This window comes from Littorina saxatilis, linkage group LG17 (genome assembly GCF_037325665.1).
Source record: "Littorina saxatilis isolate snail1 linkage group LG17, US_GU_Lsax_2.0, whole genome shotgun sequence".
In the NCBI taxonomy this organism is placed as follows: Eukaryota; Metazoa; Mollusca; class Gastropoda; order Littorinimorpha; family Littorinidae; genus Littorina; species Littorina saxatilis.
Genome location: NC_090261.1, coordinates 24,394,722 through 24,422,221, shown reverse-complemented (window position 1 = coordinate 24,422,221; position 27,500 = coordinate 24,394,722). Strand labels below are relative to the sequence as shown.

At 40.4% G+C, this 27,500-nt stretch overlaps 1 protein-coding gene across 7 annotated transcripts in view; it reads right to left on the bottom strand.

Annotated features, from left to right (window-relative positions):
• LOC138952372 (regulator of G-protein signaling 22-like) overlaps positions 1-27,128 on the bottom strand; it is an 86,675-nt gene extending 59,547 nt beyond the window's left edge. For 6 of the 7 annotated variants that reach the window (XM_070324027.1, XM_070324033.1, XM_070324034.1 and 3 more), the window contains exons 1-10: positions 26,871-27,128; positions 19,416-19,911; positions 9,269-9,357; positions 7,897-8,084; positions 7,010-7,281; positions 5,836-5,980; positions 3,985-4,028; positions 3,479-3,554; positions 1,983-2,211; positions 768-919 (exon numbers count right to left, since the gene is read on the bottom strand). In XM_070324027.1, coding sequence (XP_070180128.1) covers positions 768-919; positions 1,983-2,211; positions 3,479-3,554; positions 3,985-4,028; positions 5,836-5,980; positions 7,010-7,281; positions 7,897-8,084; positions 9,269-9,357; positions 19,416-19,464 — 1,244 coding nt within the window. In that variant the 5' untranslated portion in view covers positions 19,465-19,911; positions 26,871-27,128. The remainder of the gene's footprint in view (positions 1-767; positions 920-1,982; positions 2,212-3,478; positions 3,555-3,984; positions 4,029-5,835; positions 5,981-7,009; positions 7,282-7,896; positions 8,085-9,268; positions 9,358-19,415; positions 19,912-26,870) is intronic. The other variant, XM_070324029.1, reaches the window with a different exon arrangement.
• Between the last annotated feature and the right edge of the window lie 372 nt (positions 27,129-27,500).

Below are 27,500 nucleotides of genomic sequence, written 5' to 3'. Positions count from 1 at the left end.
AACTTTAATGAGCAAACTCATTAATTAAATTGTAAGCCTCCAAGCTGAAATGCAATACCAAAGTCTGGGCTACGTCGAAGATTACTTGACCAAAATTTCAACCAATTTTGTTGAAAAATGAGAGCGTGACAGTGCCGCCTCAACTTTCACGAAAAGCCGGATATGACGTCATCAGACATTTATCAAAAAAATGAAAAAACGTCTGGAGATACCATACTCAGGATCTCTCATGTCAAGTTTCATGAAGATCGGTCCAGTAGTTTTCTCTGAATCGCTCTACACACACAAACACACACACACTCACACATACACACACACACACACATACACCACGACCCTCGTCTCGATTCCCCCCTCTACGTTAAAACATTTAGTCAAAACTTGACTAAATGTAAAAATGAAAATTAAAAAAACTTATGAAAGGATGCAAGTCTCTCTGTCGTTTGCAAGAGAGAAATATTGTCTGTTGTCGCCCTTTTTTTGACCGTTGATGAAATCAGTGATTTTGTGAAAAGGTCTGCTTTGTGGGTTAAGCCAACTTAATTAGAAAACTATCTTGGATGCAAGTCCAGCCATTTTTCATACACAACGAAATGCTAACACAGCTTGGTAATTCTGGGTGTCCAATTAATATTTTGTTCCTTTCAATTTGTCTTCGCGTTTAAACATTTGTGACATTTGTCCAAAAAGTGGAGCTACTAAAACATTCTGTTTACTTGCATCTTGACCGTTGCCTTAGTTTCTGTTTTAATTTTTTTTAAACTCACCTATAGAGCATGGTGGCAATTTCACGTTGTTTGTTCTCGTCAAAGTATTCCATGGTGTCCTTGAAGTTTTCGCAGTCCAGCCAGAAATCCAGCAACACCAGTCCGGATGACGTCCCCTGAAGGAACTCCCGGAATTCCTCGAAACCAGGTCGCTGAAATCACGAACAGAACATCGAATTGTAATCCCATGCTGATGCATCGAAAGTATTCTAGACAAGTTTATTTGATAAAGCTTATTTGATGGGATAAGTGGCATTATGAAGTCAACCACTTAAAATTAGCAGAAGACATCATCAGTGTTTTCTGTTAAACACCACAAATGCCACGCCGCCAAACAATAGAACACTTTTATTTGTCACTGTGAAAAAACATACAACACTCACAAAACGAAACAAAAAGCCAACTTAATTAGAAAACTATCCTTCGCTTTCACTTGAAGATCTAGGAAGGAAGTAGCCATGTTGGAGACGTTTGGCTAAATAATTCAAGGGACATTTGCTGTGCTGCAATTTAAACACACCTGTAATGATTTGTTCAAAAGTACTCTGTAACTATGCTAATTAAATTGATTTTAATCGGCAAATAATTATCTGACATCTTTTTGTGTCAAAAGTCCCGAGTTTCGTTCGTCGTCATATTTTATTCATCGCTGGTGGGTACGCATTTGTCTAGAGAAATGATAGCCGTTGGCTTCGGGACTACAAATATGTAATCTAGCGAGCGCATGCTTGTCTAATGCTGTACGGGGCTAAAACACATCGTAAAGAAAGAAATTGTCAATTAGAGAATACATACAGTCTCGAAAGACTACCAAGCACAGTATTTAGAATTTGGAAGTTCAAACTCTAAGTCTAAGGCGGCATTCTTCGTATGTGGTGTCGTCTATCCAACACACTTACTCAACTCAGTAGTTCTTCAGGCAATTTCAAATGTGTACTCTAGCAAAGGTGTGACAAATTCATCGCACTCAAGGGCAAAAAGTTGGACGGAAAGGAAAACGAAGAAAGATCTCGGAGAAATCACAGTCTCCAAAGATAACCCAAGCACAGAGCTCAAAACATTATTTAAGGAATTCCCAGTGAGCGATGCAATGACTTAATTACAACACCAACCCAAACTGTGTTGTCTATGCGGCGGGTTAAACCCTTTGTTTAGGAAACGAATATCCCTCTAAATAGAAAATTAAAATGTCAATTTCAATGAAAATGTACTTACCGAACACAGGATGTGTTCTTTCATCTGCTGCACGCTCATTTTAAAACGGCCCTCCATGTTTTTGACGTCACTCTCCGTCTGCTCATCGCTGACGTGATCATCCTCGAAAGTGACGTAAGCTTGGCCCGTATTTTCTGGTTCGTCCTCGCCAAACATTTGGTCAAAATCCGGCAGATCCAGCGGAGGCATGTTCATGAATTGGGAATAATTCACTGGTGCTGATAATGCTCTGCAAATGCATGGAAGAATACAACAAGTCGCGTAAGGCGAAATTACTACATTTAGTCAAGCTGTGGAACTCACAGAATGAAACTGAAAGTAGTCCGCCGCTAGTGCAAAAGGCAGTGAAAGTGACGAGCCTGTTTGGCGCGGTAGCGGTTGCGCTGTGCTTCATAGCACGCTTTACTGTACCTCTCTTCGTTTTAACTTTCTGAGCGTGTTTTTAATCCAAACATATCATATCTATATGTTTTTGGAATCAGGAACCGACAAGGAATAAGATGAAAGTGTTTTTGAATTGATTTCGAACATTTAATTTTGATCATAATTTTTATATTTTTAATTTTCAGAGCTTGTTTTTAATCCAAATATAACATATTTATATGTTTTTTGAATCAGGAAATGATGAAGAATAAGATGAACGTAAATTTGGATCGTTTTATAATTTTTTTAAATTTTTTTTTTTACAGTTTTCAGATTTTTAATGACCAAAGTCATTAATTAATTTTTAAGCCACCAAGCTGAAATGCAATACCGAAGTCCGGCCTTTGTCGAAGATTGCTTGGCCAAAATTTCAATCAATTTGATTGAAAAATGAGGGTGTGACAGTGCCGCCTCAACTTTTACAAAAAGCCGGATATAACGTCATCAAAGACATTTATCGAAAAAAAGAAAAAAACGTCCGGGGATATCATTCCCAGGAACGCTCATGTCAAATTTCATAAAGATCGGACCAGTAGTTTGGTCTGAATCGCTCTACACACACACACACGCGCACAGACACAGACACACACACACACACACACCACGACCCTCGTCTCGATTCCCCCTCTATGTTAAAACTTGACTAAATGTAAAAACGTGCAAATAAGCGCTGGAGCAAACACTTGTCCTATACCTTGATTATTTTTGTGTCAAACGCGTGTAGGTTCTCTATTCTTTTCTTTCTTACTCTGTCTCTCTTGGACTGTCTTATTGATTGCTTGAGATATGTTAATTATGTATTTTTTACTGTAGTCTATTTCTTCTACTTATGGAGTTACCCCTCAATGGGCGAGGGCCGGATGCAAAAAAAAGAAGCATGTTTGCATTGCTTATTCTGTTACCCTCGACAAAAAATTCAATTCAATTCAATTCAATGCTCTCTCTTCTTTATTAGGCAAGCTCAAAACTTTGTTTTTTAAATCGCTGGGCGATATTTGCTTCTGATTCATATCTTGTTTGTTCTTTTTAACCCACTCCCTCATTCGCTGCCCTTGTTAGTTCCGCATACTGACCTCGCTCCTCTCTTGAAGGCTTCTTCTGTGGAAGATGCAGGAGGCCCGATGGTTCTCTGAGATGACCGTGTCTTACCTGAAACAATCCAGGATTGAATGATTGACTGGTTGATTGATTGACTGGTTGATTGATTGACTGGTTGATTTATTGACTGGTTGATTGATTGACTAGTTGATTGATTGATTAACTGGTTGATTGATTGACTGGTTGATTGATTGACGGATTGATTGACTGATTGATTGACTGATTGATTGATTGATTGATTAATTGATTGATTGGTTGGTTGGTTGATTGATTGATTGATTGATTGGTTAAGCGAGCGAGGGAGTAAATGATCGAGGGAGTGATAGATTGGTTGATTCTTATCAACAATATAAAACAGCAAGTTGAAAGGCAGACACGCAAGACTACCAAGAACCAACGATATAAGCACAGAAATGAAAATTGAAATGATATCAAAGTGCGCCAAAATGAGAGAAAAAAGGTCATCGTAATTTGTTCTTACTGCTTTTGACCGCTGGCGGGATGACCTCCACTCTGCTTGAGACCCTGAAACAGTTTGTATAGAAAAAATGTCAGCATGTTGTCTGAAAAACGTGAGATTCAAATTCTGTATGTCTGCCTCACAGTCAGACTCTGTCTGTCTCAGGAGCCTAAAAATTGCTCTCTCTCTCTCTTTCTCTTTGTCTGTAAAAAAAGGTTAGCTCTTTCAATGAATTCGCTGCAAATTACTTTTTCATTAGAAAATACATGTAGGTAGAACAAATTACAGAGTCCAATAATACACTGTAAACTCCAGACATTCAAGTTTATCCCGTACTCAAGTGATCTTCTTCTTCTTCTTCTGCGTTCGTGGGCTGAAACTCCCACGTACACTCGTGTTTTTTGCACGAGTGGAATTTTACGTGTATGACCGTTTTTTACCCCGCCATTTAGGCAGCCATACGCCGTTTTCGGAGGAACTCAAGTGATCATAAACTCGAGATCTGTAACTATTTAGAGAGCAACATATTGACATTTCAAGCATGAACTGCCGACACCTTGAAAACTGTATTAGTTTCTTTCGATGTTTTAAGTTATTGAGACATCACAGTGCGCTAAGAGATTTATAGAGCAAATCGAGAAAATGAATTATTGAACGAAGCGCCCCGTCGCGATATAACCTTCGTGGTTGAAAACGACGTTAAACACCAAATAAAGAAAGAAAGAAAGAAAAGAAAGAACGAAGCGCAAAGGGCTGAGTTCAATAATTATTTTCAAAATTTGCTCTATAAATCTCTTAGCGCATTGTGATTGTTTCAATAACGATATTGTCAGTAACGACAATAGATTAGAACATTTTTAGGCACATTTTTCTGCCAGCGTTTGGATCAATTGTGGACGGGTCGAGTTCATTTCGGGGGTATTGACGGTTTCATCGCCGACCATGCATTTTACGATTTGATACCGTTTTACCGAGTAGCAACTAACAGTATGAGTTACAGTTGTATGAAATGTACCCGTTAGCATACAGTTTCACTTATGTATTAATTATTGGTATAAAAAAACAACATGTACCGAAATGTTCTATGCTCCCAAAATGAACGACCCCCAAGCAACTGAGTGGCGTCTGATGTCGAACGACTCAAAGTGACACGTTCGTTCCCTCATTCGCAAACAAATAAAGTTGGCATGTTATTTCTCGCAATGCGCCTGCATTCATCTGGGAGGTTGGTGCTATGATTACCGTTGGTAAGAATGTTTTGAAGCCTTCGCGTATTCTGTTTACATCCTAGTTGTCTTGAAATATGCGAAAACCGTTCATTTCAGTCCTGAACTGATCATGTCGTCTGCAACATGTACGAGTAGGACAGTCTATTGAATCAGTCAACTTCCAAATTAATGCTGCTTTGTCCAGCTCGAAATCTGTCAGAAAAAAACCTTCTGCTTTTCGCCGCGGGAAATGTTAGGGTCAAGCAATCATTGTTTGGTAATGTAGAGACATGCCACTAACACAGCGGCTGAGAAGAATCATCGCAAGTCGAAAGAAGAGGCCCAGACTCACTGTGGCACAGGCGCATGAAATCTGTCAGAAAAAACACCTCTGCTTTTAGCCGCGGGACATTTAGGGTCAAGCATCATTTGGTAATGTGGAGAAGGTAAGCTACATGTCACTAACACGGAGGATGAGAAGAATCTTCTTAAATCCAAAAGAAGGGGCACAGCCTCGCTTTGGAAAAGGGCGGACTGAAGAATACGCTCTCTCAGTCTCTGGAAGAGTTAGCGCACTCTTTTTAAGCGCATTGCCATTAGCCAATCAACTGTTTCACATCAGTCATGTGACACCAGTACTTACTGACAATTATTATTATTATACCTTGCCGCTTTCTTTTCGGTGGATGTGCGTTTTCCTGCTGACTTTGCTCCGCTGGAGGCCACTCTCTTCTCCTTCTTGATGGAGGTGCTGCTTTGGACCGTCATGTAGTAATAATCGTCATCCTCCTCGTATTCCATCATGTCGTCTGAAGCAAACCAGTGTCATTTGTTTCATACGAGGGTTGGTCAGCTAAGAATGAGATGTAGCCTACGTACGTGTGTCGAATGGTGCTTGCCTTTGAGTGTTGCCCTATTTGCATATATAGGCAAGCGGAGTGCGTAACCCGCAAAATGTTACCATTTACTCTGAACATGAGCCCAGCATTAGGCCAAAAAAAAAAATAGGTCTGTTTACGGTAACCCGACCGACCCTAGTTTTTTCGCGCGACCCTAGACTTTTTTTTTGGCATTTGGGAAAGAAAAAAAAAATCTTGGTTTTTTGGCAAAATAACGTAAAAATATGGTTTTTTGGACCAAAAAAAACACAAAAAAAAAAAAAACCCCGACCTACCGACCCTATTTTTTTGGCCTATGTTACCGTAAACAGACCTATTTTTTTTTGGCCTTACCAACGTTGTGGCGTATAAAGACGTAGACTTAGACAAAGAACACTTTAATATCTCAAATGAGAAATTCGTTTGTGTCGGTAAGCGTTGGTAATCGTTATGTGGGTAGGAATGTACACCTACTCCACTATGCTTTGTCTAGTGGTGATTCTTTTTGTTCGTTATTCGGTGTGTGGTGCTCATTTGGGTGTGTACAACAGAACGACAGACGAACCCGTTCACTATCCCGATTAATTTAAAGAATTACAAAATGTTCGCTTCTCTTTGGCCAGCATATGGAAGAGTCCAGATCTTATGAAACTTCTTACTGACCTTCACCTACAAATGATCGAAAGTAAAATCAGAGCCTGGTCAGCAATGTAGTGCGGCCAGCTAGAGTGCAGCAGCAGCAGCAGCAGCAGCAGCTGCTTCACCAACGACAAGAACGAGAACAACGAGAACAAGAACAACGAGAAGAACAAGAACAACGAGAAAAACAAGAACATAAACAATGAGAACAACAAGAACAAGGAGAACAACAAGAACAAGAACAATGAGAAGAACAAGAACAACGAGAAGAACAACGAGAAGAACAAGAACAAGAACAACAAGAACCTCTGGTTCACTCACCATGTATACATTTAATCGGCACACTGAGGGCTCGACTTCCAGGACGCTGGTAGCGGTAGAGGGCAGAGTAGTTGAAGTCACCCCAAAGGTCATCATCGTCAAGGACATCGTGACCGCTGTTGTCCACACTGTTGCTAAGCGACGACACGTAGGTCTCTGTCTGACGACTGTAGCCCCGAACGTTACGGCTAGATCCTCGACTGGCTGACTGGCGATCTTCTAAAGGACGCAGGAGTAGCTTGACTAGCTTCAGCTCACGAAATAGTTGTGTTCTGTGAAATCGAAAGAACAGTTTTCATTGCACCATACCTTCTCTTGGGTTGTAAAATGAGGCAGTAGACTATCTGACTGGCCCATACATGGCAATATGTTTGAAAGTTTTTTTGTCAAAAAGAATGTTTGCACGCATCAGATATTAGGCATATGGGCGCATTGCAATACGGAATATCTCAATGAACAAATACTTAAACTGGAGACAAACTGACAAACAACCAAAAGCGCAAGAATAGGAAAATAAAGAAATACACATGAAAATCGTGTAAAAAGAGACACAATACTGTAAGAGTCAAAATGTTGTGTGGAAACAGTGATAAGCAATGCAAAATGGGTAATAACAAAAGAAAGCGCACGAACCATAACTAGACTTCGTTTACCATAATCGAAAAATAAGAGTTGTAGATTATTGGAACGTTTAATTGTTGACAAAACAAAACGTTACATTTACTAGTACGTCGATACTGTGGTCTTTTAAGTAGACCTTAGCTTTTGGATCGTCGTTCACCATAGCTAATATTCGGTTCTAAATCACACCTAGGTTGATCCATTGGGCAAACCATCCTGAGAAAATCTTGAACAAAATGAGGCAGAGCGGTGTTTAGAAAACTTACTTGATGAACAAGGGCAGTCTTTCTTTGCGGGCCCACCACAGCATCTTCTCCCTCTCGATGTCCGTGGGGCCATAGTGCAGGGAGGCGAGGTTGAGGGCCGGGTAGGCACCCGTCAGCTCTGGGGTACCCTCATCCACCTCTTCGAATGCCCCCGTCAGGCGGTTGTATACCAGCGGTTGTGGGAACACCTGTTCGGTAAGAAAGAGAGACAGGTGTGTGTGTCGGTGTCCGACATAAGCTCGAACGACAAAAGCTCGAACGACATAAGCTAATATTGCTATTTCATATGTTACGTGTATTTCCATTGGTCAATTGGGCAAAACTGAGCGCAGTGCAAAAGTGATATCGACAACATTTCCGTCGATATCAGTTTTGATATAGACGACCTCTTTATTGCTTCCTTACTTCAAAAACAAAAACACCTAAATTTAAAAACAAACAAATATATATGAAAATGTAATTATCCCAGAATTTAGTTGAGCAAGTGACTAAAGACTTTTTGATAGGAAAGACATTTTAAAATACTGAAAAGTACAAGAAAAGGGTGAACAAAAAGAAATAATAATCAGAGGGAGGGATATGGAACAGCCAAAACTGAGACAAATACTTTTGTCATTTCTTTACAGTAAATACAAAATGTCTAGAGAATTAGCAATATATCTAACATTGACTGACTGTGTGATGATATCTTCTGCTATTGGTCTGTTTCGACAGTCTCAACAGACCATAGCAGAAGATGTCATCACACAGTCCGTCAATATTGGGTACTACGGAACCGATCTTCATGAAACTTTACATGCAAATTCATCCAGATGATACCCCCGCTTCATGAGGGTAAACTCGTTTTTATCTTCTATTGTTCGAGCTTTTGTCGTGTCGGGCGTTTGTCGTGTCGAGCTTTTGTCGCGTCGAGCTAATGTCGCGGAGCTTTTGTCCGTTTGAGCTTTTGTCGTTCGATCTTATGGCGTACCAGCTTATGTTATGTACCCGTGTGTGTATTTCTCACTTCCCAAAACATAAGAGGTGGAAGAAGCAGGGTTACGGGGATTGCTGTGTACAATAGCAGTTGTTGGAACACCGGTTCATGTAGCAAGACAGCTTAATAAAAACGTAGACGTAAAAAGCGGCAGAAGGAGAGTTTGAGAGAATATTTGTTCTCTGCTTGAAAGGTGCATACATGAAGAACAGGACAGATTTTTGTGGGTGTAGTTTCGTGAAGACGGAGACAACCAGACAGCCACACAGCCACACACACACACACACAAACACACACACACGCACGCACACACACACACACACACACACACACACACACACACACACACACACACACACACACACACACACACACACACACACACGTATGACTTACGGGCAGTGCTAGGAAGGCGTTGAAGTAGTCCAGGAAGAGGTCATCGTACGCCAGGAGGTCCTCAAGGTTCTCCCCTGAGATCTCCAGACCTGTACGATGAAAGCACAGGTTAAACTGATTTGCCAACGATCGAGCGAATATTGCAGCAGCATTGATAAAGGATGAAAAATTAATCACAATTAAGCGAGCAATTGAAGTGTATGAATGATTAAATTCCGCCTCGTTTTTCCTTAATCCTTTAGCCGAATGAGGCAGAACATAAAAGGCGGGTTGAGAGAGAGAGAGAGAGAGAGAGAGAGAGAGAGAGAGAGAGACAGACACACACACACACACACACACACACACACACACACACACACACACACACACACACACACACAGACAGACAGACAGACAGACAGAGAGAGAGAGAAAAAGAGAAAGGGAGAAGGAAAAAGAGAAAGAGAGATATAGGGCAGAGATAGAGGAGACAGAGAAATACAGACTGACATACTGGCAGGCAGACAGGCAGGCAGACAGACAGACAGACAGACAGACAGACAGACAGATACAGAGACAGAAAACTGGATAAAGATTAACTTTTTACAAAGCAAGCAGTATGTTCCGTATCACAAGAATGAAACGCACAAACATTAATGCCAACAAAAACGAATACCAAAAAAACCGAAAACAAAACGGTGGGCTGTACCTTAGAAGACAAGATAAACATTAAGTAGATCCTAGAAGCAAAAAAGAGGGGAAAAAAGAGGAAGACTAGAAACTATAAACTGCTGCTGACAGATTGAAAGAGGAAGACTAGAAACTACAAACTGCTGCTGACAGACTGACTTACTAACTAAAAAAGTAACTCAGGACTTACGAAAATCGAACGATTCGGCGTCAGATTCATCCGAACTGTCCGAACTGTCCATAATCAACACACAATCGTTTCGTGTGTGTTTTTTTGTTTTTGTTTTTACTGGATAAGTATCTTCTTTAAATTCAAAGTGTATCAGTTTACCATCCTGAAGAATTAGTCAGCAAGAGGCTGACGAAAAGTTGATGAATTTACCAAAATTGGTTTCGGTTGTGTTTTCTTTTGTTTTGTTTTGAAGTGTATCAGTATTTCAGCTCATGTGAACGTGTTCGGTGGCTCACGCCATTTCTACATTGTTATATCAAGATAAGTATTTCCATCACAACCACACCACACAACACAAATTCACTGGTCGATACTCCTTCTCACAATTCTGATTCAGGCACTAAGATGACCACAGATACTAAACATCCTCTTCAGAAAAACAGCGTGTATGAAACTGACAACTCTCCACTTCCTCCTTATCAGTACATAAAATCAGCGCATGTGTGCATTTACTTTGAAATCACATAGGATCTTAGGCTATAGGCCTTGGGTATACCATGCAACCAACAAACTTCAACTTCACTGTGAAAATAAATCGTCTCTGCTTTCACTAAGAAACCAGTAAGCATGGATATCCTGCTATGACACCGGAAAGTCTAGAAGTTTTATTATGGAACAAGCCTGTCTAGAGTTTTCACTCGAACAAGGACAAAGTGATCTTCGATTCTCTACATGTGTGGCGGGTTATAGATATCGATCGGTAAGAAAACACAGTAGGGTAAGTTACCTGGAGAATATCAAGGGCTTGATCCAACCTAACTTGCATAATCCCGCTTGTATTAGTGGGAAAGCTGAAACGTGTAAAAAACCAACTTGCCACCATCGAAGTATCGTGTTTTGTAGTTAAAAGGAATTGTCCTTCCAACAGAAAAGGCTACTGTGTTAATGAGAGATAAAGTCGTCTACAATATCTCGTCAATATTATCATTCGTTGAGAAAGTGCCAAAAATTGAGAAGACATAAGAATATTAGAACGAGCTATAACTGATATACTTTGCAGGAAAATGGCATTTCCGAAATACGATCAAAAGACGAACACGTTTCGAAATCCTGCCATTTTCCCACCAGCATAAACATGCAAGCAAATGAGAACGAAAGTACGTGACGTGGCAACACGCTTTGTTCAACAGCACCTTCAATACATTCCTAATTAAACAGTCGTTCGAATCTGTAGAAGTGTCAGAATGCTGTCTTGCGTTTTGCCGCGACTGTAATGGTGACTTTGGCAACATTCCAGAACAGTGTCAGTCAAGTTAACTCTCTTTATCAACTGTACGACATGTCGTTATGTCCGTTGAAGATTAAAATAAAATTTATAGAATGAACCACACTTTAAGGAGAAAATTAGCGATTAGATTTTGCCTAAGTTTCAACTCACTGCTACCGTTCTCTCTGTCTGCAAATGTTGACTCCTTGCAACAGCTTTCTAAAACCCAGGGCAGTATTGTGAACATGACGAGTTGATCGCGGACAGTTTCTTTAAGAATTACTACAGTCGATTTACGAGAGAGAAGAAATTGCTCTTAGAGCACTAGTTCACCTCAGTTCGATGTTAAGTTCTGTATTTGATAAAGAAGAATGACATCTCTAAACCATATATGCCAGTGTCAGCTCCGAATAGAGAAGTATTTATTTTGATCACTTCATTGATCACCAGAAGCGGTGTTTGTTTTTACTTGCCATTCAAAACTGACAAACTTATGGATTTTAATCACACACACACACACACACACACACACACACACACACACACACACACACACACACACACACACACACACACACACACACACACACACACACACACATACACATATTACCAAGCTTTTCTCCACTTCGACTTCATCTTTTTAATTTCTTATTTTAAATTTTAGATTGAATCACTAACAGATCCGCCTATTTAGTTCCCTTGTCTTTTTACATTTAGTCAAGTTTTGACTAAATGCTTTAACATAGAGGGGGGAATCGAGACGAGGGTCGTGGTGTATGTGTGTGTGTGTGTGTGTGTGTGTCTGTGTGTGTGTGTGTGTGTGTGTCTGTCTGTCTGTCTGTCTGTCTGTGTGTGTAGAGCGATTCAGACTAAACTACTGGGCCGATCTTTATGAAATTTGACATGAGAGTTCCTGGGTATGATATCCTCGGTTTTTTTCCCCATTTTTTCGATAATTACCTTTGATGACGTCATATCCGGCTTTTTGTAAAAGTTGAGGCGGCACTGTCACACCCTCATTTTTCAATTAAATTGATTGAAATTTTGGTCAAGTAATCTTCGACGAAGGCCGGGGTTTGGTATTGCATTTCAGCTTGGTGGCTTAAAAACTAATGAGTGAGTTTGGTCATTAAAAATCGGAAACTTGTAATTAAAATTATTTTTTTATTAAACGATCCAAAAACAATTTCATCCTATTCTTCGTCATTTTCTGATTCCAAAAACATATACATATGTTATATTTGGATTAAAAACAAGCTCTGAAAATTAAAAATATAAAAATTATGATCAAAATTAAATTTTCGAAATCGTTTTAAAAACTATTTCATCTTATTCCTTGTCGGTTCCTGATTCCAAAAACATATAGATATGATATGTTTGGATTAAAAACACGCTCAGAAAGTTAAAACGAAGAGAGGTACAGTCGGTAAAGCACAGCGCAATCGCTACCGCGCCAAACAGGGTCGTCACTTTCGCTGCCTTTTGCACTAGCGGCGGACTACGTTCAGTTTCATTCTGTGAGTTCCACAGCTTGACTAAATGTAGTAATTTCGCCTTACGCGACTTGTTACATTTAGTCAAGTTTTGACTAAATGTTTTAACATAGAGGGGGGAATCGAGACGAGGGTCGTGGTGTGTGTGTGTGTGTGTGTGTGTGTGTGTGTGTGTAGAGCGATTCAGACTAAACTACTGGACCGATCTTTATGAAATTTGACATGAGAGTTCCTGGGAATGATATCCCCGGATGTTCTTTTTTTCGATAAATACCTTTGATGACGTCATATCCGGCTTTTTGTAAAAGTTGAGGCGGCACTGTCACACCCTCATTTTTCAATTAAATTGATTGAAATTTTGGCAAATCAATCTTCGACAAAGGCCGGGGTTTGGTATTGCATTTCAGCTTGGTGGCTTAAAAACTAATGAGTGAGTTTGGTCATTAAAAATCGGAAACTTGTTATTAGAATTATTTTTTTATTATGTAGCCAAGTGGCGATTACATGTACTGTTGTCCCTCTCTTTTACTCCCCTGTCTATTATCTTCCCCTGACCCAAGTTGTGTCTCCCGCTAGGAGTATTGTGTGTTTACTATCGTAGGGAAGACTCTTGACCGGATTCCTTTCTAACCTCTTATCTCAGATTTAGGTGGTCGTTATGTAATGTGCCGCCAGACTGTCTGGGTATCGTTGGACGGCGTTTTGTCAAGTGGGTGTCATTTCTTTTGACAGGGTACAATTATAGAAGATGCCAGGTTTTAGTCTCTTACCCCCCCCCCCCCCCCCCCTTCAGTGTATCAGCTTTGACACTGCTTGTAATCTAATGAGCCTTATCCGGTGTGCACGGCAGACTTAGTGTAACTACTCGTAATATTTCCGGTGCGTGACACCTCTGTAACGATTTCTGCCTTGGTAACGATCCCTTTCATTGGGCAGGCAATTTTAAGTAGAACGCCCCCCGTTGTCTGACACCGGGTAGCCTTTCCTATTGGCTATTGGGAATCGGAAGTGGCCAGCCTTTAAAAGGGAGAGCATTTAGGCTAGAGGGGAGAACGCGATTTGTGATATACTGAGCTGTGTGTTGCTCCGATTGTGTCGGTTGACTTGTGGTGTTAGATTCCGATACCTGTGCTCTTGTGTTTACGTTTCACTGAGTGTGCTCACTGAGGAGAATCTGTAAGTAACTAAATGCTTTATTCATTCCTTATGTTGTATTCATTCCTTATGCTGTATTCTGTCCTTATGCTTTATTCTTATGTTTCATTTCATGCTATGATGTTTGCATATGTACATTTTGACGCTGATTTGGTCCCGGGCGATGTCCGACCGGTCTCGCGTCAGAGTTGATGACGCCATTTTGATCTATCAGAGAGATGTGTTTTCTAGATCAGTTTCTAATTACTTTCATGATTTGACGCTGAAATTGAGCGTTGATAACTTCTAATATTTGATGACCAGTTATTCTAAAGTTGTTTTAGAGTCTTGTAAATTAAAGACTCGTAAGAATCAAGTAAGGCAGACTCGTTCTCATTTTCCCGCCAGTTCAATGGGCTTTGTTTGGGGAAAACACATATACACATTTTGTACTAGCATTCCACTGGGCTAAATAATGTCTAGCACATAAAACTCGCGCGTGTATCGTAACCCATGTGTATCGTTGCCATTTTTCCCCATTTTATCACATATTATTTCTGGAGATCAGTAAAGTCTGAGCAGTAGTCGGTTAAAAGCCCAAAGTTAAGCCCTCAGTGCCATTGGCCCGTAAAGCTACCTATTTACGATTTAGGCGCAGAAACCCCTACAATTGATGAACGGGAATTATGGTTGACATATATTTTGGGTAATGAACTCGTATCATGAGTTATCTTTCTTATTCTTGTCGTTATTATTCAACTCGATGAAGATGTGTCTTCATGGCGATGAACATACTTAATAATAACAATTATTTTGCAGTTGCGGTTCATGCAGTTGGTTAATTTATGTAGAGCATTTTCCAATGCAAGGCTTAGGCCTAAGGGAAGATGTTGGTTACTTCCCTTGACATTAGCTGTTGTGGAGTTGTTTAACTCACTGTGGATTCTCTTTCAGAGAATGCTGTGTCTGCAGGATTTTGGCTGTATTGTTTAGGTTTATTGTGGAATGTATGTATGGTTAGGATGCATTGGTATGAATGATGCGTTTTACTTGTTATGCCATGTACTTATATTATGTTTTCTTTTCTTTTCATGTGTCATCAGACACTGCTTTCTGGTGTTAACTTTCTGGTGTTAACTTTCTGGTGTTAACTTTCTGGTGTTAACTTTCTGGTGTTAACTTTCTGGTGTTTGCTTCTGGTGTACGTTAATTAAAAGTCACGTTATCGCAACCTCTGTCTTGGCGTCTCATTTATACTTCCTGGCCTATTTTACCCCCCTTCCACTCCACCCCATCACAATTAAACGATCCAAAAACAATTTCATCTTATTCTTCGTCATTTTCTGATTCCAAAAACATATACATATGTTATATTTGGATTAAAAACAATCTCTGAAAATTAAAAATATAAAAATTATGATCAAAATTAAATTTCCGAAATCGATTCAAAAACTATTTCATCTTATTCCTTGTCGGTTCCTGATTCCAAAAAACATATAGATATGATATGTTTGGATTAAAAACACGCTCAGAAAGTTAAAACGAAGAGAGGTACAGTAAAGCGTGCTATGAAGCACAGCGCAACCGCTGCCGCGCCAAACAGGCTCGTCACTTTCACTGCCTTTTGCACTAGCGGCGGACTACGTTCAGTTTCATTCTGTGAGTTCCACAGCTTGACTAAATGTAGTAATTTCGCCTTACGCGACTTGTTTGTATTTAACAGGGTTTTTTTCTGAGAGTAAAACGCTTTCAAATTTAAAATTTAAAAAAAATCATATTTTCAGTTGCCAGAGATTAGCTGAATCGCTGCAGGTTACTTAATTCAATCCTTTGAGAACAAAATGGCGGATTTTTTCACATCACATACACTATTTTCTTTATTCCCTGAATACACCCAGCAACTTTCACAATGCACGAACTTTACACCAAAATTCCCACAGATTCAGTATACTCCATCTACACCAGATTTCATCTACCCGGGGTACACCCGGTACCCAACGTCACTTACCGGGGGTAGAAAGTCGTTAAGTTGACAGAGTTGATCGATCGTTCGGTGCTGTAAGTGTGCACACAATGTCTCATCAAAGAGCGATTAGGCCGCCACTTGTGATAGGAGTTGGGTCTTTAAAGCACCACCTTTTGCCCGCTCGTGTCACCAAAGATTGACTTCGTTCATCATTCAAGCTTCGACGCTTATACTTTTCTTTTGCTGGCTGTTCTTGTTAATGAGGAGGAAAAGGCAGGTGTAGTTGTAATTTAATTTTATATATTAATTTTTTTTAATTTATTTTTATTTATTTTTTTTTTTGGGGGGGGGGGGGGGGGGTGATCCGCCGCAAGTGTCACAATCAAGTCCGTAAGGAGTCTTCGATTAAAAATATGTTCCTTCTCGTGTACACGATTGTGTAAAGCACCACACGTGTACAGGAGATATAAACGCAGCACTTCCACAACACATGCCAAAAATCAAAAGGCCTGGTTATATTTCTGTGCAGGGAGGGGACTTTTGGGTGAATTCATTCCAACAGTTTATGTTGGCTGTTCTTCCTTTTTAATGTTTTTTTTCTAGCAATAAATCCTAAAACTGTGAAATAAAAATGATGGAAACATATCGGTAATCTATTAAAAATATAAAGCAGTGTTGGAAAGCGTATTCATGCAAACAGTGTCGTAAATTTTCATAGAAAGGTATGATCTGCGCAGTGACTGTCGCTTCTACAATGCTCTATTTATTTATCGAACAATTCACACACGTTACGTACGTTCAGTCGTGAACATGAACGGTTTTGTTACCTGCGATATTTTGCATGAAATGTAAAGGAACAGAAGCTCGGTGTGTGCTCAAGAAGTTTAACTGGAACATATCTTCTGTTGTAAGTAGGCCTACTGCACACTTAATTCAAACTTGCCCTTTTTAATCGCCGAATCATACTCTCCTTCTCATAATAAAGATTTGATATAATTATGTCAGTGGAGAAAAGGAGTCAGTACATCATCAGTATATGTATTAAAAGAAAAAAGGATGGAAAAAGAGGGCGTAAAAAATGAAACAACAAGAGAAAGATTACTCAACTTTAACTAAAAAAACCGAAATAAACACACAGAATAGACCAAAGCACAGTACAAAGGCAGAGAAATGCCAAGAAGGTAATAAGACAAACCCAGAACATGGCTAACAAATGGTGTTTATGTTCGTTCAAACACCACTTGCTTTGAGCTGAATGCAAAATGAACTCGCGAAGGAACGTAGTATCTCAACTTGACCCATACAACTTATCAACCACCAAAGACCGCCCAAAAGTGCCTGCACGAGGACCTCTTCGCTTGGAACGAATTGCGACACTTGGATAGGACCGTGTAGACTGCGTTTGTGGGAAGCAATAAAACTGTAGAGAGGGCGGACTTTTATCTACGTGACAAGGGTAGAAGTACCCCGGGTGCCACGCTATTTCGTGGGTTACTGTGACAAGTGCATTCATCATCCGTCAATAAAATCGCACTACTGAATGTCCTAGGCTGGAGTTTACTGCTGTGCTACTGAACGCAAGTCTGGATTGCAAGTTTTTGTTGCTTTTAAGTGGCAGAACTGTGCCACTTTCAATGTCTGATTCTAAGTAAGTCAGGGTTTTTTACCTTTCAATATTGAGTTTTTATGATTTTCACTGAGTACGATATGCTGAAGGCCAAGAGAAGAGGATAAATCCTGATCCTGTCCAAATGAAAGTTACTTGGTTTATTAAAGTTTTGTCTCTTTCTTGTTACAACAGAGAATAAAACAAAATCTGTTGCAGAAAATCCTCTGGGAAGATAGTAATGAAAGCAAGACGATTTGATAAAAGAGCAAGCAAAATAAAACAACTTGAATGTTTTTTTTAAAAATGTATCTTAAATGATGATTATGTTTATGAAACATTGCTTTGATTTTCAAACATGATTTTCCACTTATTTTCTTACAAAATGAGTCAGTTTAATCTCTGTTCAAACAAGTTCTTACTTGACCAGTTATTCTCTGTCTAGTTCACATAAAACTATCACAAATCACACACGTCTTGGTACATTATATTCATGTATGACAAGAAAAAATCTTTGTGTTTCATAATTATTCGTCGCTATATCTCCAAAGTTAACTCAAACAGTCTTTGTTATCAACAGAAAAACTGATTTTGGGTACCATTAAGACTAAATGCGTTGACTGAAATGTAATGCAAGTTATCATTCTTATCAGAACAACCAGTCTCGGTAAAACTCTATAAGGCTTGTTAAAGCTAGCTCCCATTGTGTTGGAAGCCCCTACGAGTTCGGAGTAAAGACCCTCATACTCTGCTCCTGGGCAAGCACCCTTCAAGAATGAATGAAGATAAAGTGTTCCATTTGTCAATCTGAAGGCAATCTGTGGTTAATAATGAGGTCTTTGTGTGTGTGGGTGGTAGTGGTGGTGGTAGTGTGTGTGCGTGTGTGTGTAAGGGAGGAGAGGGAGTGTGCATGTGCATGTGTGTGTGTGTGTGCGTCCGTGCGTTCGTGTATGTGTGTGTGTGCGCGCGTGCGTTTTTATATATCTGAGTGGTGCGTGTGTGGGTGTGTGAGCGTACGTGTGTGTGTGTGTGTGTGCATGTGAGTGTGTGTGTCTTCTACTTTGAACTGAAGCTGATCTCCTCTATACTAAAGAAAGGCAACAACAAAACGTTTCTACATTACAGCAAACCGGTGTAACACGAAATTTTTACTCCACGAAAAATTTACTCCGGAGTAAATATTTCGTACGAAATTCTTACTCCGAGTACACTTTTCGTACGAGAAAAGAACTCCCCAAGGCACGAACAAATTACTCCCTCCACGAAATTTTTACTCCCCATTTTTTTTACTTCCAGTAAAAATCTCGTACGCAATAATGGGATGCGGGCGAAGGGATAATGCCAATAAGTGATCTCGCGCACACGAATGTCGCGCTACCCTCCTTCCACCCCTTCCACCACCAAGACTAACAGGGGACAAGGGAGTACAAATTTCGTACACCTGGCATGGGAAGTTAAATTGCTCGTGTTGGGGTGAAGTAATTTATTCGTTATTTATTCGTCAGGGGAGTAACATTTTTGTACGAAATGTTTTCTCGGAACTCACCTGTCTTGGGGAGTAATTTTCTCGTGCAATGGGGGAGTACTTTTTTCGTAAAGGGAGTAACTTTTTCGTACGAAATGTTTACTCCGGAGTAAAAATCTCGTGGGAGTAATTTTCTCGTGTTACACCGGCGCTTGAACGGTCCTGCTAAACTACCGTTAATGTTTCTAACCTATAGTTGAACACTACCGTACTTGTATATATGCAGACTTTGTATGCCTATGTATTAGTTGCAGATATAACTTGTACCGAAGGTTTACAAACTCGTCTCTCCTACATGATTGAAGTACTCACTTGTTGTAGGTCGACCAAAGTCGGATGCCTCCATGTATTGCTTAAACATTCCCGATCTGGAAAGTATTCCCACCAAGCTATTCCAGATCAGACTTCAGTCAACAAGCCATCAAGCAAAAAGTCGCTTTCATGTCTTCCGTACACTTCCAGTATTGGATCTATGGTGATCCAGAATGTGTGTAAATCAGCGATTCCTCACAGTGGTGTGCTGATTTGCCTTGAATACAGCATGCAGAACAAATCAGCGATTCCTCACAACATTGCGCTCATCTGCCTTAAATGCTGAAAGCAGAGTATATGTTTTGCGCAGTAATTTTAGGTTCAACACCCTGGCGAAAAATGATTCGCCGTGGGTTAATTTGCTGTCAGACGAGCGAATTAATCATCCGTGTGGCAGACAGTTGAAACCAGAATTGTTGGGGCACGACATGATTGTACTGAAGTGGTGACAGTCTCGTAGTAATCAATGTTTTTCTCTGGTTCGTCTTCGCGGTTTCTGTTAGTTTCAAACACAACAACACATGTAACATTTCGAAACAACAACACAACAAATCGAAACATAACAACGTTAACGATACACCAGTAACACTGAATTCGCAACAGAAAAAAACACAAGTAACGGTTCGAAACATAACAACATAAATAAACAATACATCACTGTACACGCAAAACATGAGCACAACAGAACTTCAATCGAACGACATGTACACAATTAACCAACAGCTGAACAAAAAAAGGACATAGTTAAGGAGAAAAACAAGCGTGACCGCCTCATCTTTGCCAACAATTACAAAGTAGTGTTGTTTATTCGATATTAAGTTTAGCTACGAATACACGCAGCAAAAGAATTATGTTTAACAAACTTATACAGTTATTCGACGACCTTTTGAAGACATCACGACACTTTATAGGCACATAACGTTGTCGCGTTGCTCGTGACAATACAAAACTCAAACGTTATCCCCAGCTAACTAGCTTTCTCGTGTAAATCCAGATCTCTCAGACTATCCACCGAACCATCTACACTGCTGAGAGCAAAGCACTTTGTCCTCCGATCGCCAAGAGTCACCTGAGCGTATCATAGCTCTCTTTTTACCATCGATTCCTTCACTCACTTCTCGCCAACTTGGCGCTACGCTTGAATGCCCAAGCCTTGGTCCAAGGGTCTGGAATCACTTTTGGAATCTCAGAAAACCATCGTAAGTCACCGTGCTTCACAAGCTATCTCTGTGACCAAAATTCAGTCAGTCGTGAAACAGGCTAGGAGACCCCTCTTACCCTTCGGCAGTGGTAGACCAACAAGGTGAAAAATAAAAGGCGAATATGTTCTTTTCGAGACATTGAGTACAGGCACTTAACAAGACAGACAGACAGACTGAAAGACAGACAGACAGACAAACTTGTATGACGAAATAAAAGGGAAACAAGTCGCGTGAAGCAATATAAAAACATTGAGACAGTCGTCATCAAACAAAAAGATTTTTAAATCGATTTCGGAAATTTAATTTCAATCATAATTTTTATATTTGTAATTTTCAGAGCTTGTTTTTAATCTGAATATAACATATTTATATGTTTTTGGAATCAGAAAATGATGAAGAATACAATAAACGTAATTTTGGATCGTTTTATAAAAAAATTATTTTAATTACAATTTTGAGATTTTTAAGCCTCCAAGCTGAAATGCAATACCAAAGTCCGGCCTTCGTCGAAGATTGCATGGCCAAAATGTCAATCAATTTGATTGAAAAATGAGGGTGTGACAGTGCCGCCTCAACTTTTACAAAATGCCGGATATGACGACATCAAAGACATTTATCGAAAAAATGAAATGGGGATATCATACCCAGGAACTCTCATGAAAAATGTCATAAAGATCGGTCCAGTAGTTTACTCTGAATCGCTCTACACACACACAGAGACACACACAGACACACACAGACACACACACACACACACAGACACACACACACACACACACACACACACACGCGCACAGACACACACACACACACACACATACACCACGACCCTCGTCTCGATTCCCCCCTCTATGTTAAAACATTTAGTCAAAACTTGACTAAATGTAAAAACCAGTCATCGCGCCGAGACTACTTTTAGATAGTCTCGGCTAAACCAAACCGGAAGACCGAGACGGTTCACGCTCGTCTCCGCGAAGCATGCGACCGCAGTACTTACTGAACCTTTTTTCTTTCATTCTGAGCCCCCTTTTTTTTTTGGAATAAACAGGACATATCGATATATTTTTGAATTCAGGGGAAGATGACGAATACAATGCAATCATTTTTTAATCTGTTCCTGAAAATTCGATTTTAATGACAACTTTAACGAGCAAACTAATTAACTACATTAAAAGCTTCCGAGCTGAAATGCAATACCATAGTCCGGACTTCGTCGATGATTGCTGATTGCTTAACCTAAGTGTCAATCAATTTGGTTGAAAAATGAGGGCGTGGCAGTCCGCCTCAACTTTCACTAAAAGGAAAAGCCGGATATCACGTCATCAAAGATATTTATCAAAAAAATGAAAAAATGTCTGGGGATAATATACCCAGCAACTCTCATGTGAAGTTTCGTGAAGATAGGTCCAGTCGTATTCTCGGAATCGTTGTCCACACACACACACACACACTATCACTACCACCACCCTCGTCTTGATTCCCAGTCTATGTTAAAACATTTAGTCAAAACTTGACTAAATGTAACAACGATCTACAACTTAGCAGTGTATTTTGAGGCCTAGACACAGCTAGATGCGAGTAAAGACAGACTGCTTCGTGTGGTTGTTTTTTTCGCTGCTAAAAAGTTAAACTTCATCGTTTAGTATTCCTGTAAGGACAAAGTTTGTGGCTTGGGCTTGTGCAGAATCGATTATTTTATAGTGAACAGATAATTTGTAATTGTGTCAAAATTGTACTCAATTTTTAATGTTTCTAGATCCATCCGTAATTCGAGTGAAACAGTAACACCACCACAACGCATTCAAAATGAAGACCTTTGAAGCAACAACATAATTCTAATTTTTAAGTACCTTTGTCAAACACAAAAATCACCTTATCTTTTTATTCTTCATTGGAACTGCGTGTTACCCAGACCGAGACATAAAAGGGTGGGGATCAATGAAGAGGGATCAACGCCGACACAGGTGTAGTCACAATTCCCCCATGGTTCTGCCACAGGTCGGTCCCACTGGATTAAGCGTGGCTTTTGACGCCGTTCTTTGCAGTGCTTATTGCCTGTATCTCTCAACCATATGTCAATGGACTGCTTGGCTTTGTGAGGTGCAGGTGTGTTTGTGTGAACCGCTACAAAGCTATGGCTGTGCTTTTGGGGGATTTGGATTTGGTGTCCTGGGCTTACGAATACCGTGTATTTTGATCTTTCGGGGTTCAGTATTGGAGTTCCCTTTGTAATGCGATTGCAAGCTACTTAGTTATTGAGCCTGTTTTGCCCTGATTCAACTGGATTAACGTGAAATTTCCGACAATGGATTCTGTCGGTGAAATCAAGTGTCTGTTTTAAAGTAGCTATGTACGTTGTTGTTGTTGTTGTTGTTGTTGTTGTTGTTGTTGTTGTTGTTGTTGTTGTTGTTGTTGCTAGTGTCGCTGTACCTACTGCTGTTGACAGTGCTGTTCTTGCTTTTGATTTCTTTGCTTTAAAAGAGGCAATACAATCAAGCACATTCACAATGTTTATTCCCAAATACCTAGATTGTGACAAACGACTGAAGAAATACTCGTATCCAGTATAATATGATAATATCGTGAGTGCTACCGGCAACTCTCCCCCAACCCATCCCCCTTACTCACTTTACCCACCCCACCCCCACCCCACCCACCCACCACACCCTACACATGCTGGGCCAGGCGCGGCAACAAATCGAACCTGATAATTATACAGCACACAAGATTGTACCGAATCGATCCCAAGCGTGTACTTGACCATAGCTTGACCACAGCTGACAACTCCATCTTCTCCCGGCTGCTGTTGCAGGTTCCGTCCCCATCGGGTTACATTGTATTAATTGCATGTTCAACGCATTAGCCTAAGCTCACTGGCCCCTCCATCTTAAAGCTTGAATTATTGATGCTAAAATAACAGTGCTTTTATTATTACCGCTGTATACGTTGGACTTACAAAAAGACGACACAGTTGTACTAATAGATAATGCACTCTCGTGTATTGTGAACACAGGAATAACATGTTAAGAATCGTTATTGGGTTGCTTTGTTCCCCATGTAACAACACCGAATATATTGACAAAGGAAAATGCTGGATTGGCATAATATTATAAGATGTTTGGTGGCTTGTTGACAGACCAGCTTTTTTGTTGGTCCAAGGGGACCATATCGTCTTTTGTTTCATCTTTATCGACCAAGGCCGAAGGCGGCGGTTGATAAATATGAGACAAAAGGCGATATGCTCCCCGAGGACCAACAACAAAATGCTGGTCTGACGACAAGCCACCAAACATCGTTTTTGTCATCATTTTGGTTGTGCAACAAAATGCACAATAACCCACAGGGAGACGAATTTTTAGAATCCAACTCCGGGCCACAAAGCATCGTCACAGTAGCTCGAGATAACACGTCAACCTTGTATGTGACGTCAAACGTAGCTTGTTGACGCTTTTCTTCCAGTCTGAAAATTTACAGAGCTGCGATCATACGTGTGAGTTCAGTAAGTGTTGAGCATATTTCTTTTCTTTTTAAGTGTTTATGACTTTTCGTTGTGGATTTTGCGATTACAGAGATAAGTTGCAAATTGACCATAAGTCGCCGCGGTAATTATCAACATTGATTGGGTCTTTGAGAGTGAATGCTTACAATCGTTGTCCTCGGAAACACAAATCCAAAGCCGCGATGGTTCCACACATCAAACAAACAGCCTGATTGGCTTTTACTTTGACAATCCACGTTTCACCTGAAAGCTCAAACCCATTCACAACCTCGATTTATTGCATGGGGAACATGAGATTTATTTCCCAGGTGTTTGTGAATGAAAACTCGTGAAAATGATGACAATGTTAATTATTGGCTGTTTAAGTAAATATTGAAAAAAGAAACACATCTAGAAACGCACAAGACATTTATTTCTGCGTATGTGCATTGGGATGGAAGGTGATCAGTGCAGTGGGTAATTCTCAAAGTATTTTGTGTACACGCAAAAACCGAAACCTCTGAAGTAACCCGTGTGCGTTAATTCTCGTTTTCGTCGTTAAATTACTCCCCGCTTTAGTGGTTAGGTGAAATCATGCCTTCGAACGATTTTGACAATCAGTCAATAAATTCGGAAGCTGCACTTATCATGTGTTCATGTCCTGTGCAAGTCCTCACATTAAACAACTGCTGTCGGCCTTTTACAACACAAAACCGGAACGTTTGAGTTGAAGATCCTCGGTGAGCGATTCGTGCAAATCACGGCAATGATGATATTCCATGCATAATACCAGCCGATCAATAATAGCCCATGAATACAGATCAATACAGCGGCACGTTGAGATTACCTGGCCTCACTGTCTCGCATGCTCTAATTTACACTTCTTCGTGATTCTGCATTGCCAAGAACGATGATGATCTTCGATTTCTCCTCTGCATTGATTTAGCTGCCCCCCCCCCCCCCCCCCCCCCCATAGTTTGCGTTCACTTCCAATTTTCCGCATTGTTAACAAAGTTCAGTCTCGAGAGCAAAGTACGGAAGCAATTAATCCACAGCGGCATGCACAAGCTCAATTATAACCAAGGTTCGGACGATAAAGTTTGAGGATGGGGAGGAGGAAGGGTAGAAGGAGGAGGAGGGGGGGGGGGGGGAGGTGGACGACGGCTATGATGATACACCAAAGTAAAACAAGAACTAACAGGAAAAAAGAATACGGGTGATTTAAAAGACAACAACGACGACGAAGACGCTAAGGATACAAATACGACGACAATAAGGATGACTATTTGAAAACAATGAGAGGACATAAATAATTAATTCCAAGTAGTGAAGACTAACAAGTAAGTCCGGAACAGGAGCAATGAGAAGATACAAAGTACCTTTCATACATTGGAGCGACTAGAAGTCGTTTTTACGATTGAAAATACATAACGAAGATTGGTCAACCTAATCAGTATACAAGACTGCACGCGGACTTGACACTTCCAGATAATACAATAATGCAATTAACCCGACTGTTCTTCATGGTCGGTGTCTTGGGTTCCGTCCAAAGCTGCAATCACGTCTAATCCCTGAGGTCCTAATTCAGCAGGCTACTGGCACTGCCACAATTATATGGTTGAGTAACCACATCTTCGGTTTCTGCTGATCAGATAGCATGCATATATATGTGTCTCTCCTGCGTTTATGCATGCAAAGAAAACTTGTGTATTTGCTGAAAGAAGTGACCGTTCGTGCAAGGCAATCGTATTTGCGCGAAGTACTCTATGCTTTTCAATTATTGTGTTACTGTGGCCAATATTGAATTCTTTTTGCTAGCCTGGTTGAGTTTGAGTGCTGTTTGAAAGCCTTTGTTATAGTCTCAAAATGTATTGATGATAATAAGATGAGTGTAATATTACTCGTAGTATTGATTTTTTGTTGTTGAGACGTCCTCAATAAACTGTCATGTTGTTCAACATTTCAGTGACTTTGTATTCTTTTGTACTTTTCGTTGTGACGTAAGACGTACATGTTAACGTGTGTGTGTGTGTGTGTGTGTGTGTGTGTGTGTGTGTGTGTGTGTGTGTGTGTGTGTGTGTGTGTGTGTGTGTGTGTGTATGTACGGGAGAGAGATTTAACACATCACGTGTAAGCATCGACGAGGTTTAACTTTCACTTCATTTATCAAAACTTGCCCACCCACTCTGACAAATCGACCCACCCATTCATTCTCACAAACTGTCAACGTTGACAAAATGATCCCAATAAAAACCCTCTATCTCCACTATAGGCACGGATATTGATTTCACCAAACAACAGGCCAGTAAAGACCCGAACTGGATAGAGACATGTTTATTGAGATCGACACACCTATATCAAAGGCCCAATCACACAGGGGCACGGTAATGCCACTCACTCACCTGCCCACCTAATCATGCCTATTGATCATCGCACTGACCCCTTGATCTTTTTGCTCGATAACAACACACTCTTCAGGCGTTGCGGAGCTTTCGCCGAGAAAACACGATCGCGGAAAATTTATAGCGGGGTAAAAAATGCCACTCACTGTATGTGGCGTGAACAAAGCAGTACAGCAAGTGCACGGCAGGCATTGTTCTTGAGTGCACAGTTCAATGAAAGATCGACAGTTCTGATAATAATAATAACGATTACTTATATAGCGCGTAAACCTCGTGGTGACGAGCCCAGAGCGCTTTACACTTACACAATCATAATACAAACAAGGAAAGAGAACTAAATCCGAATAAATTCTGATAGAGAAACGAAACTTACCTTTCATGGTTCTGAAACTAGAGCCGAACCCGTCCCTTCGTATTTCTTGAGTAGAAGACTGGGCTCTCACAAAACTAAAACTTTTGGAGAGGATTTCTACACGTAACAATCATTTACAATTTCCTTTGAATTTCGACTCGCCGATCGCAAAATGGAGGTTCCTTTTTGTCGTCTGCCATGGGGCCCTATTGGCGTGTTTTGGCCGCCATAATCGCGGGGAGCAGAGCGGAAAAGCGGTGTGTTGACAGAGTTGCTAGGTTCGGGTCACCGCTGGTCGCTATGTCACCTATCGCTTGCTCGTTTCATGTCGTCTGCTCGCTGGCAGCAGTTGTATCCCTTGCTGCACGAAAACCGTTTTCGAGATTTGTATTCGATATTCTCTCCCTTGAATTTCAGGTGGTGAATTTTAATTAACCGACTACTGAGTAGTCGCTCTTTACAAATTTTGACTTAATGTTTTAACATAGACTGGGAATCGAGACGAGGGTGGTGGTGGTGGGGGTGTGTACGTGTGTGTGTGTGTGTGTGTGTGTGTGTGTGTGCGTGCGCGCGCGTTTGCGTGTAGAGCGATTCCGAGAAAACTACTAGACCGATCTTCATGAAACTTTACAAACAAATTCTTCCAAATGA